The sequence below is a fragment of the Clarias gariepinus genome, chromosome 14 (assembly GCF_024256425.1).
Source record: "Clarias gariepinus isolate MV-2021 ecotype Netherlands chromosome 14, CGAR_prim_01v2, whole genome shotgun sequence".
Lineage (NCBI taxonomy): Eukaryota > Metazoa > Chordata > Actinopteri > Siluriformes > Clariidae > Clarias > Clarias gariepinus.
Window position 1 is genome coordinate 6,674,694 of NC_071113.1, and position 17,077 is coordinate 6,691,770.

At 37.3% G+C, this 17,077-nt stretch overlaps 1 protein-coding gene across 2 annotated transcripts; it reads right to left on the minus strand.

Moving 5' to 3' along the window:
* Positions 1-32: 32 nt before the first annotated feature.
* si:ch211-136m16.8 (trichohyalin) lies at positions 33-16,420 on the minus strand. Of its 2 annotated transcripts, XM_053511389.1 has the most exons (7): positions 16,056-16,420; positions 7,720-9,364; positions 2,441-7,575; positions 2,115-2,322; positions 967-1,055; positions 733-824; positions 33-292 (listed from the first exon to the last, which is right to left on the minus strand). In XM_053511389.1, exons 1-7 carry the CDS (start codon positions 16,110-16,112, stop codon positions 229-231), a joined length of 7,290 nt encoding a protein of 2,429 aa, XP_053367364.1. In that variant the 5' UTR covers positions 16,113-16,420; the 3' UTR covers positions 33-228. The 2 variants fall into 2 exon arrangements, with proteins under 2 accessions (XP_053367364.1, XP_053367363.1); XM_053511388.1 differs by having other exon boundaries at positions 2,441-9,364; positions 16,056-16,419.
* Positions 16,421-17,077: the final 657 nt, after the last annotated feature.

The window sequence follows — 17,077 nt, forward strand, 5'->3', positions numbered from 1 at the left end:
TGGGTCACATAAGCAAAGAACTAGCACAGATACACACAATCACATGCCTGATCTATTGTATTTATGTCTTTAATTCCAGTTCAATAGGGTACAGTATATAACTTAAGCACATAAAGGTATTACATACATTGTATCTTTTTTAAAACACAAGTTTATTTACAATGCACAGATGTGACATTAAACTTCATCATCCTTTGGTATTTTATTATTATTATTATTATTATTATGTTACTCTTTTGCTGGTTTTCTGAGTTTGCTCTTCAGCTCTGCCATCATCATTGGGCTGCCCATCCTGTGCACACACCACCAAACAGAACATTTGTTGAGTCGAAAAACAGTAATTTGCACAAGAAAGTCTATTTTTTAGTCTTACCAGAGATGTTTAATTTTGTGTATTCTTTTTAGATAGATGACAAAGTTAAGTAAAAAATAAACAAAAGAGAAAATTATTACATATAATTATTATTATATTTTTACAATTTTAGTAACATTTGACTATAAATAACCTTAAAATTTTAAATCTTCTATTTATTTTTTGCTAATTTTTAAAAAGAAATTATAAATAGTTTTAGATAGATTTAATATTTTCATAATATTATTAAAAACTTATTATATTAATATATTAATAATTAATATATTACTAAGATGTAATTTGTTTGCAGTGGAAGACACCTATTTTTATTTTTATTTAATTTGTCATCCATCTATACAAATTAAAATAGACAGCTCTACCCAGGTTGTCTCGGTGGTGTCCATTTCGGTTTCGGAGGCAATGTCTCTTGCTTGACATTATCATCTGCTGACTGTGAGCTTGAATCAGACTTCTGCATAGTAAACAGTGAGTACTGAAGTTATAATAATACTTCAACATCTAGTAATTTAGATTCGGTAATTTACCAACAGTTTGTGTACATGCAATATATAAGTTGAAATTTCATGTTTTTAGGTTTATTTTTATGTCTGTACCTGTGATGTTGCACTCTCTGTGTCTTCTCCATCTCTTATTTTTTTGCCAGCTTCTGTTTTTCTTAGCGCAGGGAAGCCAGCACCCAGACCTCATGAACAGAACGAGAAGTCATTATTTCACAACACCAAAATTTGCTGCATACCCAAATGTTTTATTTTTGCAATATAACAGTATATATATATATATATATATATATATATACACATATATATATATATATATATATATATATATATATATATATATATATATATACAGTATATATATATATATATACAGTATATATATATATATATACATACACATACACCTGCAGTTGTACTAGTTCACATTAATATGTTAATGTGTTACCTACCTCACCATCTGGTCAGCTTACGTTTTATTAAATATGCCTTGTTTAGTGCTCTTAACAAAAATAATTGCTGTAAATACAGCTTTACAAAAATCCTTGAATTGCACTGTGCATGATACAACCAACCACAATGTGGATTTGTGTCCATAAATGCATTGAGTAGATTATAATCGAACAGTAGCTACAAAATTTGAATTTGAATGTAAAACTGTAAGCCTCAATGTGCCTCATACCAAGATTATACAATGCACCTTACTATTCAGAAAAGTAAGCTATTTTAAATGCTCATCGTTTATTGCTGGAACAGACATTTTTGGAGACAGACATTTTAGACTTGAAAGAACCTCAGAACTCAACCTTCACACACACCTTCACGCATTACTTTAAAAAGAACATCTGTACGCCATCTCTTTCATGCAAGTATCCAGTAAGCCAGTCACATGGCTGCAATACAATGCATATAATCATACATGCGTTGTGCAGAGACATGACAAATTAATGTAAATATTGATCAGAATCACAATAATTATTTAACTGTGGCATGGTTCTTGGAGCTAGTTGACCAGGTGTTCCTAATAAAATGACCTGTCAGTGTTTGTCTAACAGGGTTTGTTATATTTGGTTGTACTAGCACTTTATCATCAGGTAATCTCTACAGTATGGCTTGCAAAATTGTATGAATTTTCATTTGTTTGGTTTGTTAAAAGACATTAAAAGTTTTAACAAAGCTTCAGACATGTTTACTTAAACTAAATGTTTATTAATACTTATCCTTACTGTAGATATTTAACTCACCAGGGAGTTTGAATCCAATCACACCTTTTGGTATTGATGCACCTCCTAAAGGACTCTTTTTAAGGAAGCTGGGTTGTGTAGGTTGAGGAGGTGTCAAGGGTTCTACAGAAGGCATGTTTATAAGCATACGAGGGTCTTTAGGAGGTCGAACGAGAGGATTTTTTACAGCAATCTTCGACTTCTGGACTGTAAAGTCCAAGGATGAAGCCTATGATGGTGAAATCAAATAAAAAAAAAGCAGTCAACTCTAGCACTCAACTAAACTATATAGAAATTCCAGAAATCATTAATACATAATACTTGAAGTGCATTAATTAAAATTTCACCTCTGATAGAAATAAAAGATCTGTTAATCCAGATGGTTTATCCTTATCCTTGTCTCCTGCCACATTTTCGAACCCTCTCTTCTGTCCAGATCTGTCTCTTTCTTCCTTGTACTCTTTACTGTCCATTACTGATTCTCCATGTTTAATTTCTTTTTTCAGTTCTTTGCTAATTTCCTTTGATGCTGTTGTTTCAGAAAAGACCAACTGGCACTTATCTTTTTCTTCCTTAGTAATGGGTTCCTGTGTTTTTTCCCCTGATTCCATCTCCCCAATTGTTGAAATGCTTCCTATGCTTTCAATATCTGTCATTTCTGCTACGAAATCTATTTTACATTCCTTTGTGTCACTTAGTATCTCTACGTTCAAGTTGCTCCCTGACATTTCTTTGAGGTTTTCAACCTCACTTTCATGATCATTTCTTCTTTTATCTAATTTCTTTGTCAAATCACTTATTATTCCCTTCATAACTCCAAAACGCGGTGTGACATCCTTTATTTCAACTAATAATCCAGGCTCTGCCTTATCGATCAGCTCTTGTTCTTCTGTATCTTTCAGTAAATTCTTTGGCATCTCGAGTGTTTCCTGTTCTGATTCTCTCTCCGGTAAGCACAAGCCCTCTGAATATCCAATCTCACGTTTAAGTGATAAAACTTTGTACTTATCCTGATTTATTTTATCCTCTACTGGGTTGTCACCAAAAATTGTCTTTTCTACAAGGGAAAAACTGCAATTGGGTTGAGCTTGCTCATATGTATGTTCACCCCTGCTCATAAGGGTTTCTTCACTGCGCGTTTCAAAGTCTTCGGGTGTCTGACCAGGAGAGCTGGATATTGCTTTTATTTTAAATGCAGTTTCACTGGAGCACTCCTCCTGAAATGAAGAACTTTGCATTTCATAAATAGACTCAACTGCAGGTTTATCTACCCTTTCCAGACTAACTGATTTTACTTCACTAAGTGGTGCTTCACACAACCTCAATTCATTTATTCTTGTATCATTTGGTTCTTCTAGCAAAGACCATTGTTCAAGAAAGCACTGGCCTGTTTTTTCTTGTACAGCCACCTCTTCTCTCTCTATTGGCTGCTTGTATGAGCTTGTATCTTTCTCAGTCGATTTCTTCACATCCATTGCAGCAGCTTCTGCTCTGAATTTTGGTGTGGTTTTGACAGTTTCCGTTTGGTTTCCTGTGCCTGTTTCTGGTCGTGTAATGACACCCTCAATGTTTTCTTCAGTCACTATAGCTGGTTGTTGTATTTCTGAACTGTTTTGATCACAAGCTTTATCATCCAACTCTTCGAGATCTATATTCAAGACCATCTCTGAATCAGCTTTTTGTGCATTACTGGCCTCAGACATTTTTGCCGTTTCAATCTGTGCCATCTCCAATAGGTCAGACTCAATCACCACAATTCTGTCAACAACGTCAAATTGTTTCAATTCCGTGCCACAGACTTTCTGTTCTTCTACAATGCCAGTGTCTGTAACATGTTCACATCCTGAGAACTCTTCACGATGTCCATCGTTCTCTTTTTCCACGGTCTCTTGATTTGTTTCCTCATTGTGGCCTTCAATTACTTCCTTTTCATGCAAAACTGAGGTGTCATTTAAAAGACTCCTTAATTCCTGTGTTGAGTCCAGCTGAATAAACATGCCTTCATCCACCATTTGTGATTTACTCACTTCATATTCATGCTCAGTTCTTACATTTAGCTCATTTATGTCCTGATCATAAACACATTCTGTTATATTCTTCACTGAGACCAATGGGGCCACTGCTTTATTTTCCATTTCACACACACCTGCCTGTTCTTCAGGGTCAAAGCTTTGGTCAGTAAAATCACTTTTAATTGGTTCTTTATCATGTTCATTATACTTTTTAATTGAGATTTCTTCAATACTTTCCTTTTCCTTTTTACTTCTCTGCTCCTGGTTTTCATTCCTCTTCGCATTCAGATCACCTTCCTCAGCCAGTAAGCCTTGTTTGATAAACCCACTTTTAATTGGTTCTTCTTCACCTTCATCATACTCTTTCATTGAGATTTTTTCAATGCATTGCTCATCCTCTTCATGCTTCTTTCTCTGCTCCTGGTTTTCATTTCTCTCAGCATTTACATCAGCTTCCTCTGCCAATGAGCCTTGTTTGAAAAACTCACTTTTAATAGGTTCTTCTTCACCTTCATCATACTCTCTCCTTGAGATTTCTTCAATACTCTCCTCTTCTTCTTCAAGTTTCCTTGTCTGCTCCTGGTTTTCATTACTCTTAGCATTTAGATCAGCTTCCTCAGCCAATGAGACTTGTTTGATAAACTCACTTTTAATTGGTTCTTCTTTACCTTTATCATACTCTCTTCTTGAGATTTGTTCAATACTCTCCTGATCAAGTTTTCTTCTCTGCTCCTGGTTTTCATTACTCTCAGCATTTAGATCAGCTTCCTCAGCCAATGAGCCTTGTTTGATAAACTCACTTTTAATAGGTTCTTCTTCACCTTTATCATACTCTCTTCTTGAGATTTGTTCAGTACTCTCCTCTTCAAGTTTTCTTCTCTGCTCCTGGTTTTCATTACTCTCAGCATTTAGATCAGCTTCCTCAGCCAATGAGCCTTGTTTGATAAACTCACTTTTAATAGGTTCTTCTTCACCTTCATCATACTCTCTCCTTGAGATTTCTTCAATTCTCTCCTCTTCTTCTTCAAGCTTCCTTGTCTGCTCCTGGTTTTCATTACTCTCAGCATTTAGATCAGCTTCCTCAGCCAATGAGCCTTGTGTGATAAACTCACTTTTAATAGGTTCTTCTTCACCTTCATCATACTCTTTCCTTGAAATTTCTTTAAGACCTTCCTCCTCCTTTTCCAGTTTCCTTCTCTGCTCCAGGATTTCATTCCTCTCAGCATTTAGATCATCTTCCTCAGCCAATGAGCCTTGTGTGATAAACTCACTGTTAATAGGTTCTTCTTCACCTCCATCATACTCTTTCCTTGAGATATCTTCAATGCATTGCTCATCCTCTTCAAGTTTCCTTATCTGCTCCTGGTTTTCATTTCTCTCAAGATTTAGATCAGGTTCCTCAGCCAGTAAGCCAGGTGTGACAAGCTCACTTTTAATGGGTTCTTCTTTACCTTCATCATACTCTCTCCTTGAGATTTCTTCAAGACCTTTCTCTTCCTTTTCCAGTTTCCTTCTCTGCTCCAGGATTTCATTCCTCTCAGCATTTAGATCAGCTTCCTCAGCCAATGAGCCTTGTGTGATAAACTCACTTTTAATAGGTTCTTCTTCACCTTCATCATACTCTTTCCTTGAGATTTCTTCAAGACCTTCCTTCTCCTTTTCCAGTTTCCTTCTCTGCTCCAGGATCTCATCCCTCTCAGCATTTAGATCAGCTTCCTCAGCCAATGAGCCTTGTGTGATAAAATCACTTTTAATAGGTTCTTCTTCACCTTCATCATACTCTCTCCTTGAGATTTCTTCAATTCTCTCCTCTTCTTCTTCAAGCTTTCTTGTCTGCTCCTGGTTTTCATTACTCTCAGAATTTAGATCAGCTTCCTCAGCCAATAAGCCTTGTGTGATAAACACACTTTTAATAGGTTCTTCTTTACCTTCATCATACTCTTTCTTTGAGATTTCTTCAAGACCTTTCTCCTCCTTTTCCAGTTTCCTTCTCTGCTCCAGGATTTCATTCCTCTCAGCATTTAGATCAGCTTCCTCAGCCAATGAGCCTTGTGTGATAAACTCACTTTTAATAGGTTCTTCTTCATCTCCATCATACTCTTTCCTTGAGATATCTTCAATGCATTGCTCATCCTCTTCAAGTTTCCTTCTCTGCTCCTGGTTTTCATTTCTCTCAAGATTTAGATCAGGTTCCTCAGCCAGTAAGCCAGGTGTGACAAGCTCACTTTTAATGGGTTCTTCTTTACCTTCATCATACTCTCTCCTTGAGATTTCTTCAAGACCTTTCTCTTCCTTTTCCAGTTTCCTTCTCTGCTCCAGGATTTCATTCATCTCAGCATTTAGATCAGCTTCCTCAGCCAATGAGCCTTGTGTGATAAACTCACTTTTAATAGGTTCTTCTTCACCTTCATCATACTCTTTCCTTGAGATTTCTTCAAGACCTTCCTCCTCCTTTTCCAGTTTCCTTCTCTGCTCCAGGATTTCATTCCTCTCAGCATTTAGATCAGCTTCCTCAGCCAATGAGCCTTGTGTGATAAAATCACTTTTAATAGGTTCTTCTTCACCTTCATCATACTCTTTCATTGAGATATCTTCAATGCATTGCTCATCCTCTTCAAGTTTCCTTATCTGCTCCTGGTTTTCATTTCTCTCAAGATCTAGATCAGGTTTCTCAGCCAGTAAGCCAGGTGTGACAAGCTCACTTTTAATGGGTTCTTCTTTAACTTCATCATACTCTCTCCTTGAGATTTCTTCAAGACCTTCCTCATCCTTTTCCAGTTTCCTTCTCTGCTCCAGGATTTCATTCCTCTCAATATTTAGGTCAGCTTCCTCTGCCAGTGAGCCGTGTTTGATAAATTCCATTTTAATAAATTCTTCTTCACCTTCATCATACTCTTCCCTTGAGATTTCTTCAATTCTCTCCTCTTCTTCTTCAAGCTTCCTTGTCTGCTCCTGGTTTTCATTACTCTCAGCATTTAGATCAGCTTCCTTAGCCAATGAGCCTTGTGTGATAAACTTACTTTTAATTGGTTCTTCTTCACCTTCATCATACTCTTTCCTTGAGATTTCTTCAAGTTCTTCCTCCTCCTTTTCCAGTTTCCTTCTCTGCTCCAGGATTTCATTCCTCTCAGCATTTAGATCAGCTTCCTCAGCCAATGAGCCTTGTGTGATAAACACACTTTTAATAGGTTCTTCTTCACCTTCATCATACTCTTTCCTTGAGATTTCTTCAAGACCTTCCTCCTCCTTTTCCAGTTTCCTTCTCTGCTTCTTCGAACCTATTAACTCACTTTTACTAGGTTCTTCTTCACCTTCATCACACTCTCTCCTTGAGATTTCTTCGATTCTCTCCTCTTCTTCTTCAAGCTTCCTTGTCTGCTCCTGGTTTTCATTACTCTCAGCATTTAGATCAGCTTCCTCAGCCAATGAGCCTTGTGTGATAAACTCACTTTTAATTGGTTCTTCTTCACCTTCATCATGCTCTTTAAGACCTTCCTCTTCCTTTTTCAGTTTCCTTCTCTGCTCCAGGATTTCATTCCTCTCAATATTTAGGTCAGCTTCCTCTGCCAGTGAGCCGTGTTTGATAAATTCCATTTTAATAGGTTCTTTTTCACCTTCATCATACTCTTTCCTTGAGATTTCTTCAAGACCTTCCTCCTCCTCTTCCAGTTTCCTTCTCTGCTCCAGGATTTCATTCCTCTCAGCATTTAGATCAGCTTCCTCAGCCAATGAGCCTTGTGTGATAAACTCACTTTTAATATGTTCTTCTTCACCTTCGTCATACTCTCTCCTTGAGATTTCTTCAATACTCTCCTCTACAAATTTCCTTCTCTGCTCCTGGTTTTCATTTCTCCCAGCATATAGATCACCTTTCTCAGCTAGTAAGCCTTGTTTGATAAACTCACTGTTAATGGGTTCTTCTTCACTTCTCTCATACTCTCTCCTTGAGATTTGTTCATGACTCCTCTCTTCCTTTTCCAGTTTCCTTATCTGTTCCTGGTTTTCAATATTTTCAACATTTAGGTCAGCTTCCACTGCCAGTAAACTTTTTATATCCTGGCTGCCTTCAGTCTCTACATTTAGATCAGCTTCATTAGTTAAAAAGCCCTGGTCATTAAACTCACATTTAATAGGTTCTTCATCATTTTGATTATTGTCTCTTGTCAGAATTTCATTTCCAGTTTCAATCAGTCTCGTTATTATTTTATCACTATTTTCTGCCTCTTCATGTTTTGTTCTTTGTTCCTGGCTGCTTTTACCCCTTTCAACATTTAAGGCAGCTTCCTTTGTTAATAAAGCCTGTTCAACAAACTGACTTTTAGTTGGGTCTTTTTCAGGTACTTCATTTTCTCTTTTTATAATTTCATCAACGAGTTTGTCTTCCTCTTCTTGTTTCCTTTTCTGCTCCTGACTGTTTTCATTTCTCTCAACAGTTATATCAATCTCATTTGTTAATAAGCCTTGGTTAATGGACTCATTTTTAAGTAGTTCTTTTTCATGTTTATCTTTGTCTTTCCTCATTATGTCAACATCTTCCTCCTTCTGTTTCCTTGTTTTCTCCTGACTCTGTTCTTTTTGAGTTTCATCATTCTCTTGCCTCATAAGTTCATCAACATCTTCCACTTCTACATGTTTTTCTGATGCCTTTTCCTGCTCCTGGTTCTTTTCACTTCTTTCAACACTTAGATTTGCTTCCTTGGTCGATAAATTCTGGTTAACAAACTTGCATTTAAGGTGTTCTTTTTCAGTGTCATCATTCTCTATCATCATGGTTTTCTCTTCTTCTTTCTTTTCCAGTTTCTTTGTCTGTTCCTGTTCACGCCTCTCAGCATTTAGATCACCTTCCTCACTTCCAGACAATGTACTGTCTCGGTTCTTTATACCTGCATCAGTGTAAGCAGAGAATTTTTCTTGGTTTTCGAAAATTTGCTCATTATCCGACTTTGTCTGTGATTTCTTGTTTTTCTCTTCTGAGCTATGGCAAATGTGTTTGCTTTTGTCTTTTACTTCATGACCACCATGAGCAATACTTTCCCACTGAACAGCAGCGGCCCGTACTCTAACCCCAGGACACAGCAAATCATCTCTTGTCTCATTTAACTTTGTTTCAGTTCGTTCTTTTCCCTCTTCTTTTTCTTTTAACTCTATAGAACTCTTACTGATCGCTTCACTGTCTTCTTGCTTAAAGTGCAGATTGTGGGCCTCTTCATTCGTAACCTCCGGTCTGAGATATCTTCCTACAGTTCCTCTAAGGTAACCCTGTTTAGACACAAAAATTAAAACAAGCAAACAACAAAGTCAGTGTAAGAACTATGTACAATGTGTGAGAACAGTTTAAACAGTAGTATCAATTATAGGTTTACTTACTCTCATGATGAATCTGAATGTCATGGCAATATTTTGCTCTTAATAATTTCTTTGAACGGGTCTTTTTGGATAATTGTAAAAACATACACTCACCTAAAGGATTATTAGGAACAACATACTAATACGGTGTTTGACCCCCTTTCGCCTTCAGAACTGTCTTAATTCTATGTGGCATTGATTCAACAAGGTGCTGAAGGTATTCTTTAGAAATGTTGGCCCATGTTGATAGGATAGCATCTTGCAGTTGATGGAGATTTGTGGGATGCACATCCAGGGCACGAAGCTCCCGTTCCACCACATCCCAAAGATGCTCTATTGGGTTGAGATCTGGTGACTGTGAGGGCCATTTTAGTACAGTGAACTCACTGTCATGTTTAAGAAACCAATTTGAAATGATTCAGGCTTTGGTGACATTACCCTGCTGGAAGTAGCCATCAGAGGATGAGTACATGGTGGTCATAATGGGATGGACATGGTCAGAAACAATGCTCAGGTAGCCCGTGGCATTTAAACGATGCCCAATTGGCACTAAGGGGCCTAAAGTGTGCCAAGAAAACATCCCCCACACTATTATAACACCAGCAGCCTGCACAGTGGTAACAAGGCATGATGGATCCATGTTCTCATTCTGTTTACGCCAAATTCTGAGTCTACCATTTGAGTGTCTAAACAGAAATCGAGACTCATCAGACCAGGCAACATTTTTCCAATCTTCAACTATCTAATTTTGGTGAGCTTGTGCAAATTGTAGCCTCTTTTTCCTATTTGTAGTGGAGATGAGTGGTACCCGGTGGGGTCTTCTGCTGTTGTAGCCCATCCGCCTCAAGGATGTGCATGTTGTGGCTTTACAAATGCTTTGCTGCATACCTCGGTTGTAACGAGTGGTTATTTCAGTCAAAGTTGCTCTTCTATTACCTTGAATCAGACGGCCCATTCTCCTCTAACCTCCAGCATCAGCAAGGCATTTTTGCCCACAGGACCGCCACATACTGGATGTTTTTTCCTTTTCACACCATTCTTTGTAAACCCTAGAAATTGTTGTGCGTGAAAATCCCAGTAACTGAGCCAATTGTGAAATACTTAGACTGGCCCGTTTGGCACCAACAACCATGCCATGCTCAAAATTGCTTAAATCACCTTTCTTTCCCATTCTGACATTCAGTTTAGAGTTCAGGAGGTTGTCTTGACCAGGACCACACCCCTAAATGCATTGAAGCAACTGCCGTGTGATTGGTTGATTAGATAATTGCATTAATGAGTAATAGAACAGGTGTTCCTAATAATCCTTTAGGTGAGTGTATATTTTAATAGAAGAAACCCCTAAAAATCACAGTCAAACTTACACATCCAAATATTAACACAATCCAAATGTCTTTTTATTTGATAAGCCCAAAGTATTTAAAATTTCTATTAGTGATTGTGGCTTAATACACTTGGTAGCTTCTCTGTGCTATATAAAAGCAGGAAAGATTTATTTTACTATGGAGTGAAAGGCTGCCATCCAAGATAATGCCCCTGCTCCAGAATCAACACCTTTGAGTTTGACTAAAATTTGCCACTAACCACATGAAAAAGACAAAGCCTTCTGGAAGGTTTTAACCTGGCGTAAGTTTGGAGTCATATAGAAAAGGCATTTGAGACATCCATGGTGGTGGTAGCATCATGCTTTGGGGCCACTGAAACTGGTACATTGCACAAAAGCGAATGGATTAAAAAATAAAAACCACAAAATTATTTAAACCTCAAGTTGGCAGTAAGATGAAAGAAGACTAATTCTAAGCTTTTTGAGCCTCGGTCTTGTCAAATAAATTAATAAATGAATAAATTTGTGGCCCATGCGTAACATTTGGGTCCATTTCAGGTAAGCAACAAATTTAATTAAGCACTACCAAGTCTGCCAAGAGAAAAGAGGTCAACTATCCAACCAAACTTCTGTCAGAAGCTTGTTGATGGACACTAAAAGTGACACATTTTCAAAGTGGTATTAAAAAGTCTTGAGAATAGCTCTGTCTACAAGAAAGTACTTTGTTTATATACATTTACAAACTATCACGTTCAAAATAGTTCCCTTGCACAGCAATACAGTGCTCTCAGCGTTTCTGCCACTTCTGGAACATGTCCTCGAAGCCTTCTTTTCGAAGCATGTCAAGCGCTTTCTGCGATTCATGCTGGATATCTGCAATGGTGCCATACCAAAACCTTTAAGCTGGATCTTCATGCAGTCATGGTACATGGTAGCGGATGTAGTCAGAATAGAACCAGTTGCACTCTCGATGTACACAGGACGTTGTCTTTTGTTACACTGACACTGTCACATCAACTTTTGTCAAACTGTACAGTATGAAGGTTGGTGCTTCCTGTGACTGTGCAGCCTTGTGCTAGTCTCAAAACTTTGATACTATCTTATATTTATTTTGCATTTTATAATGTATTTATATTTTAATAATGTATTGCTGTAAAAAAAAAAACCCTAATATAAATAAATGCTTTGCTCTGAATTCTTTGTATTTTCTTATGTATGTTTTAGAATTGTTCTCACTCTTACCGCCTTAACAGCTTAATCCTATATACGGGGTTGCAGGGAGCCTAGAGCCTATCCCAGGGAACTTAGGGTGGTTCACCCTTGACAGAGTGCCAATCCATTTCAGGGCATACACACACTACAAGCAATTTGGGAACACCAATTAGCCTAATCTGCATGTCTTTGGACTGCAGTAGGAGGGAGTACCCGGAGGAAACCCACCAAGCACAGTGAGAACATGCAACCTTTATACACACAGAGGCGAGAATCAAACCCGGACGTTGGATGTGTAAGGCGACAGTACTAACCACTAATTCACTGTGCCGCCTCTGTAGACTTGTTCTTTTTCAGGAAAAGACCATTTTGACAAAATTCAAAATAAATGAAAGCTCAAAATTGCCATCACATTCATGTTCATAATGAGGATGTGCAAACTTCTGACTGCAACAGTACATACACAAGTGAAGCAAACTGTACAGTGTACTTTAGTTCAGGAACACTGTTATTTTCAAAACGACATGCACGTACAAATTAGTGACAGCTAAAAGAACTACAGTACACTATTGCATAAACTAGTTAAGTGAAAAAAAAGAAGTGGTGAAACATTTAAGATGTGTTCGGGTACAATTTGCTAACAAAGTTCTATGCTGCATATAATTTCTTACCTAAACTGGGCATATACAAAAATTTGTTTACTTACAGTCCTGAAACCCCCTGCCATCCACTGTTTAATATTGTTTCTACCAACACAACCCAGGGGTAGCTCAGTGGTTAAGGCATTGGACTACAGTTTGGAAGATCTCAGGTTCAAACCCCACAACCACCAAGTTGCCACTGTTGGGCCCTTGAGCAAGGCCCTTAACTGCTCAGATGTATAATGACATAAAAAATGTAAGTTGCTCTGGATAAGAGTGCCTGCGAAATGCCTAAATGTAATGTAAATGTAGCTCAAAAGAAGCATTTGGTGTATATTCAGATAAAGAAAATTTTTTACTGTTTTCAAGGCAGGGGGTCATCAGGACCGGCTTTAAAAACCCATGCCCTGTAGAGTGCTGTAGTAAGGAACAATGAGTATGGTCAGCACATACTGTATAAATTTATCATCAAAGTCATCATGTTACATCTGCAGTAAATCTTTTAAAATAACTTGAATCGTTTAGGTTTGCTGCTATGCTCTAACAAAGAGAGAGAGAGAGAAAGAGAAAAAAAAAATTTGTGCAATGCATGATGGGAGACACACAGTAGCAGCTCTCAAAGTCAAACATTGAACACTTCCCTGCAGAAGTGGGGCTTTTTAATCAGCACTGTTATCTAATAGTAGTATTCAAAACAATACTCCAAAACATTTGGTTCAGCGTTGACTATTAGAGTCCGGAAATGACTTTTCAAGCGACACAAAACCTCACTTTTTTTCCTTCTGTCAGATAAGGAAACAGTGTTAACCATATGATATAAATAACTATTTATGTATCGAATCTACAGTTCAAGTATATGTGCTGCAGTAGTGTTAAATGGTATTGCTAGAGTAAAACCTGCTTATTTTATACCGAAACACATCTGTCCCTTCTATGATTCTTTCTAAATGTCTTCCCTGCTCATGATCCATTTAGCATCTAAATGTGCCTTCTCACGTTCAAAATATCATACTGTACTGTGCATGGATTCAACTCCTTTTGTCCCCAAAAATAATAATTATTCTTTGTTTTTCTGGCTAAGCATAATTTAAGACAGTATAAATAAAGTCTATCCAGAATTCCAGATTAAGTTCCCCAGTATTAAACGAGTGGTGACAGTGCTATGGAAAATATTTGACAAATATGAGGAAGAACCAAAGAGGAACAAGATTAAAAATGGACCCTGGCCTCTTCTATGTGATACTGGGTGGTGAGATTATTAAAACACATAGTATACAGGTGTAGTATACAGGTGTAGATATTTAAACAAAGTAAAATCTTGGTGGAGTGACCACATGAAACCTTGACCACACGTGGTTTTCCTTTGTTTTCATCAATCCAGAATTATTCCAACAAAGAACATTTATATAAAACTATGCTAAAAGCTGGCAAGATGTCGATTTTGGAGATTTATTTCTATTAGAGAATTACACAGATAGCCTACGTAAGAGGTAGTCAAAATTCTGCAGGCATTTAAGTTACTAAATGAGGGCAGGCGTAGCTCAGTGGTTAAGGGATTGGACTACGGTCCTGGAAGATCCCAGATTCAACTCCACCACCACCAAGTTGCCGCCTTTGGGCCCTTGAGCAAGGTCCTTAACCCTCAACTGCTTAGATGTATAATGAGATAAAAATGTAAGTCGCACTGGATAAGGGCGTCTGCTAAATGCTGCAATTGAAATGTTAATGACTTTTTGGGTAAGTGTTTTGTCCTGGTTACGGTTAAGGTAAATATGGAACCTATCCTGGAAAGGCTGGGTGTGAGACAGAAATACACCCTGGGAGTTATCAGCAGTGGCAGGTTATCAAGGGACACCATGCAACACACACAAACACTCAGTCACACCTATCGATAGCTGTTCTTAGACAATCCACCTACTTATATGTTTTTGATAGGTAAATAAAAATCAAGAAACCTGGTAGAAATCTATGTGGACTTGGGGAGAACACGCTGAGAAACTCTGTGCAGAGTGTTTAATTCTCAGCAAACATGAGCTCAAGATGGAACCAGGGACAGTGATTCTGTGGGGTGTGTTCCACTCTACACACTACCTCTCAGCACTGCTTTATGAGCATAATGTCACTCTTCAAATAGGAAGCTCATTATTTAAACATTTACAATAATGCAAATATTTAAACAATTGTGCCACACCTCAAATGCTTTATACTGAATGAAGAACTGGATTGAATTAACACAGACACATACAAAATATGTACACAGATCATTGTCATACAGCCTAAAGGTTTTGAATGTCTGCTGCTGTTTGTTAATTTTTTTTAAGTATTCTGATGTTGTCCTTTTGCATTCTTGAAATGTGCTTTTTGTAAATCCCATGCAGATTCATTCCTAGTTTTTCATTATAATAAACAACACTTTTTTGAGAAGGCTTATCACTAGGTTTTGGAGCATGGCTGTGGGAAATTTTTTAATAATTCAGCCACAAGAGCATTAACATTAGGGTTTCCTGGCCTGATGCTGAGTCAGCATTTAAGTTTATCCCCAATGTGTTTGAAGGGTTTGATGTTAGTGACCTATGCAGGAGCTTTGTTATATGCTTTAAGACATTGCCATAGTGGAATAGTTTTGGGCCTCTTAGTAACAATGAAGAGAATCCTAATCCTACAATTGTGCATTTTCAATTTTTGTGTCAACAGATTGGGGAAGGAACGCATATGGGTGTCCACATACTTTTGGCCACAGCCTGTACACAGTGTGTATACTTAATGTATTTCAGAGACATTTTTTGCTATCTATCTATCTATCTATCTATCTATCTATCTATCTATCTATCTATCTATCGTGTATACTGTATAGATAGATAGATAGATAGATAGATAGATAGATAGATAGATATGGAATCTCTCTACCAAGCCAAAAAATGTATACAAACTATAATAATTATTAATATAACATCAATATAATATACAGTATATCATACTATTTTTATTTTCTGCAGTGTGTATACATGTTTTGCCTGACTCTGTGTATATCACTTTTTATTCTTGGACTTTACACTACAGAAAATATTATGTCCAAGCTGACATTGGATTTAATGCATTAAATTCACCCAACCGGTATAAATAACAGCAAGAATAGCTTTAGCATAAATGTACCAATAACTACTAAATGTCAATGATAAATTTAATAACACTCATACACACACGCACAAACACTTTCACAGTCAATCCTATTTAACTGGAGACTAACTTCAAACTTAAAAGTAAGGGAACATAAAAAGAGAAAAAAGGTAGTTTAAACACATCTAATGTAAAGTTAATATTCTCACATGACTTGAGGAAATGTTTTATTAACACAAATAACATGATTTACCGGTTAAAACTGAATTAAACTTAAAAAACACAAACAAACATTCAAACAAAAACTCACCCAAACAGTCCAGATAGCACGCCCAAATCTGTTTATTGCACTTTCAGAGCCTTCCATCTCTGATAACTCTGAAATAAAAAGGTTCAATAAAATACTCCAAAATCAAGAAGCCGAGTCTTTAGATCTGTTACTGAAGTCTTTAAACTACATGCAGGTCGTCAGTCCTGAGGTTCAGAAGCTGTTGTTTAAAGAGGAAGGAGAAGAATAGAGCAGGTTTGGTCGAAGAGAAACATATCACCATAACGGAACATAGCGAAGGACGTGTGTGGGCCTGTGGTTAAAAAAAAAAAAAAAGTGGTCCGCTTTACTGACAGGCAGCTTCTGTAACACAAGCATGGGCCCACTTCCCTAACCTTCATATTAAACTACAATAAACCAGGAAATGAGCGGGATGTAGAAATAATAGACTAAGAGTGATGTAGCCTGCTGTAGCCCAGGGTGTTTTGTGATAAGCAGACATGTGAATCAGCAGCTATTGTGCAAACATTTAAGTTTAGGTTGTGAAAAAAAGAGTCTATATTTTGGTCAGGAAAATGTTTACAACTTTTTTTTATGGGAAAGTGTGAGGCCACACCCTTTTTCACGAGGACAGACAGACCATAAGAAGGTTATCACATAAATTTGGACAAATTATGTAGGACAAAAAAATGTTTACAACTTTTTTTTTTATGGGAAAGTGTGAGGCCCCACCCTTTTTCACTAGGACAGACACAGCATAAGGAGGCTATCACATTAATTTTTAATATGTACTTGGTTTAGGTACTGTGGGTAGATTACAAAAGGATAAAAGGCTTAATATAAAAGGCCATAATTAATTATATTTATCCACAGAAAGTGCTCACAGGCATTTGAAATGTGAGCAGACATTTTGATCAATTGAAACAAACAAACATCCATTCATTATCTATACCTCTTATCGTGAACATGGTCACGGAGGGCCTAAAGTCTATCTCAGGGGACTTTGGGCATGAGGCAGGGTACACCATGGACAGGGAGACAATTCACACACACTATTGGCAATT

Coding starts and splice junctions, on each gene's coding strand:
- si:ch211-136m16.8 (XM_053511388.1), bottom strand. CDS start 16,112: ATGGAAGGCTCTGAAAGTGCAATAAACAGATTTGGGCGTGCTATCTGG. Junction 1,056..2,114: donor GATTGGATTCAAACTCCCTG/GTGAGTTAAATA, acceptor TCTGTTCATGAG/GTCTGGGTGCTGGCTTCCCT. Junction 825..966: donor CAGAGAGTGCAACATCACAG/GTACAGACATAA, acceptor TTTACTATGCAG/AAGTCTGATTCAAGCTCACA.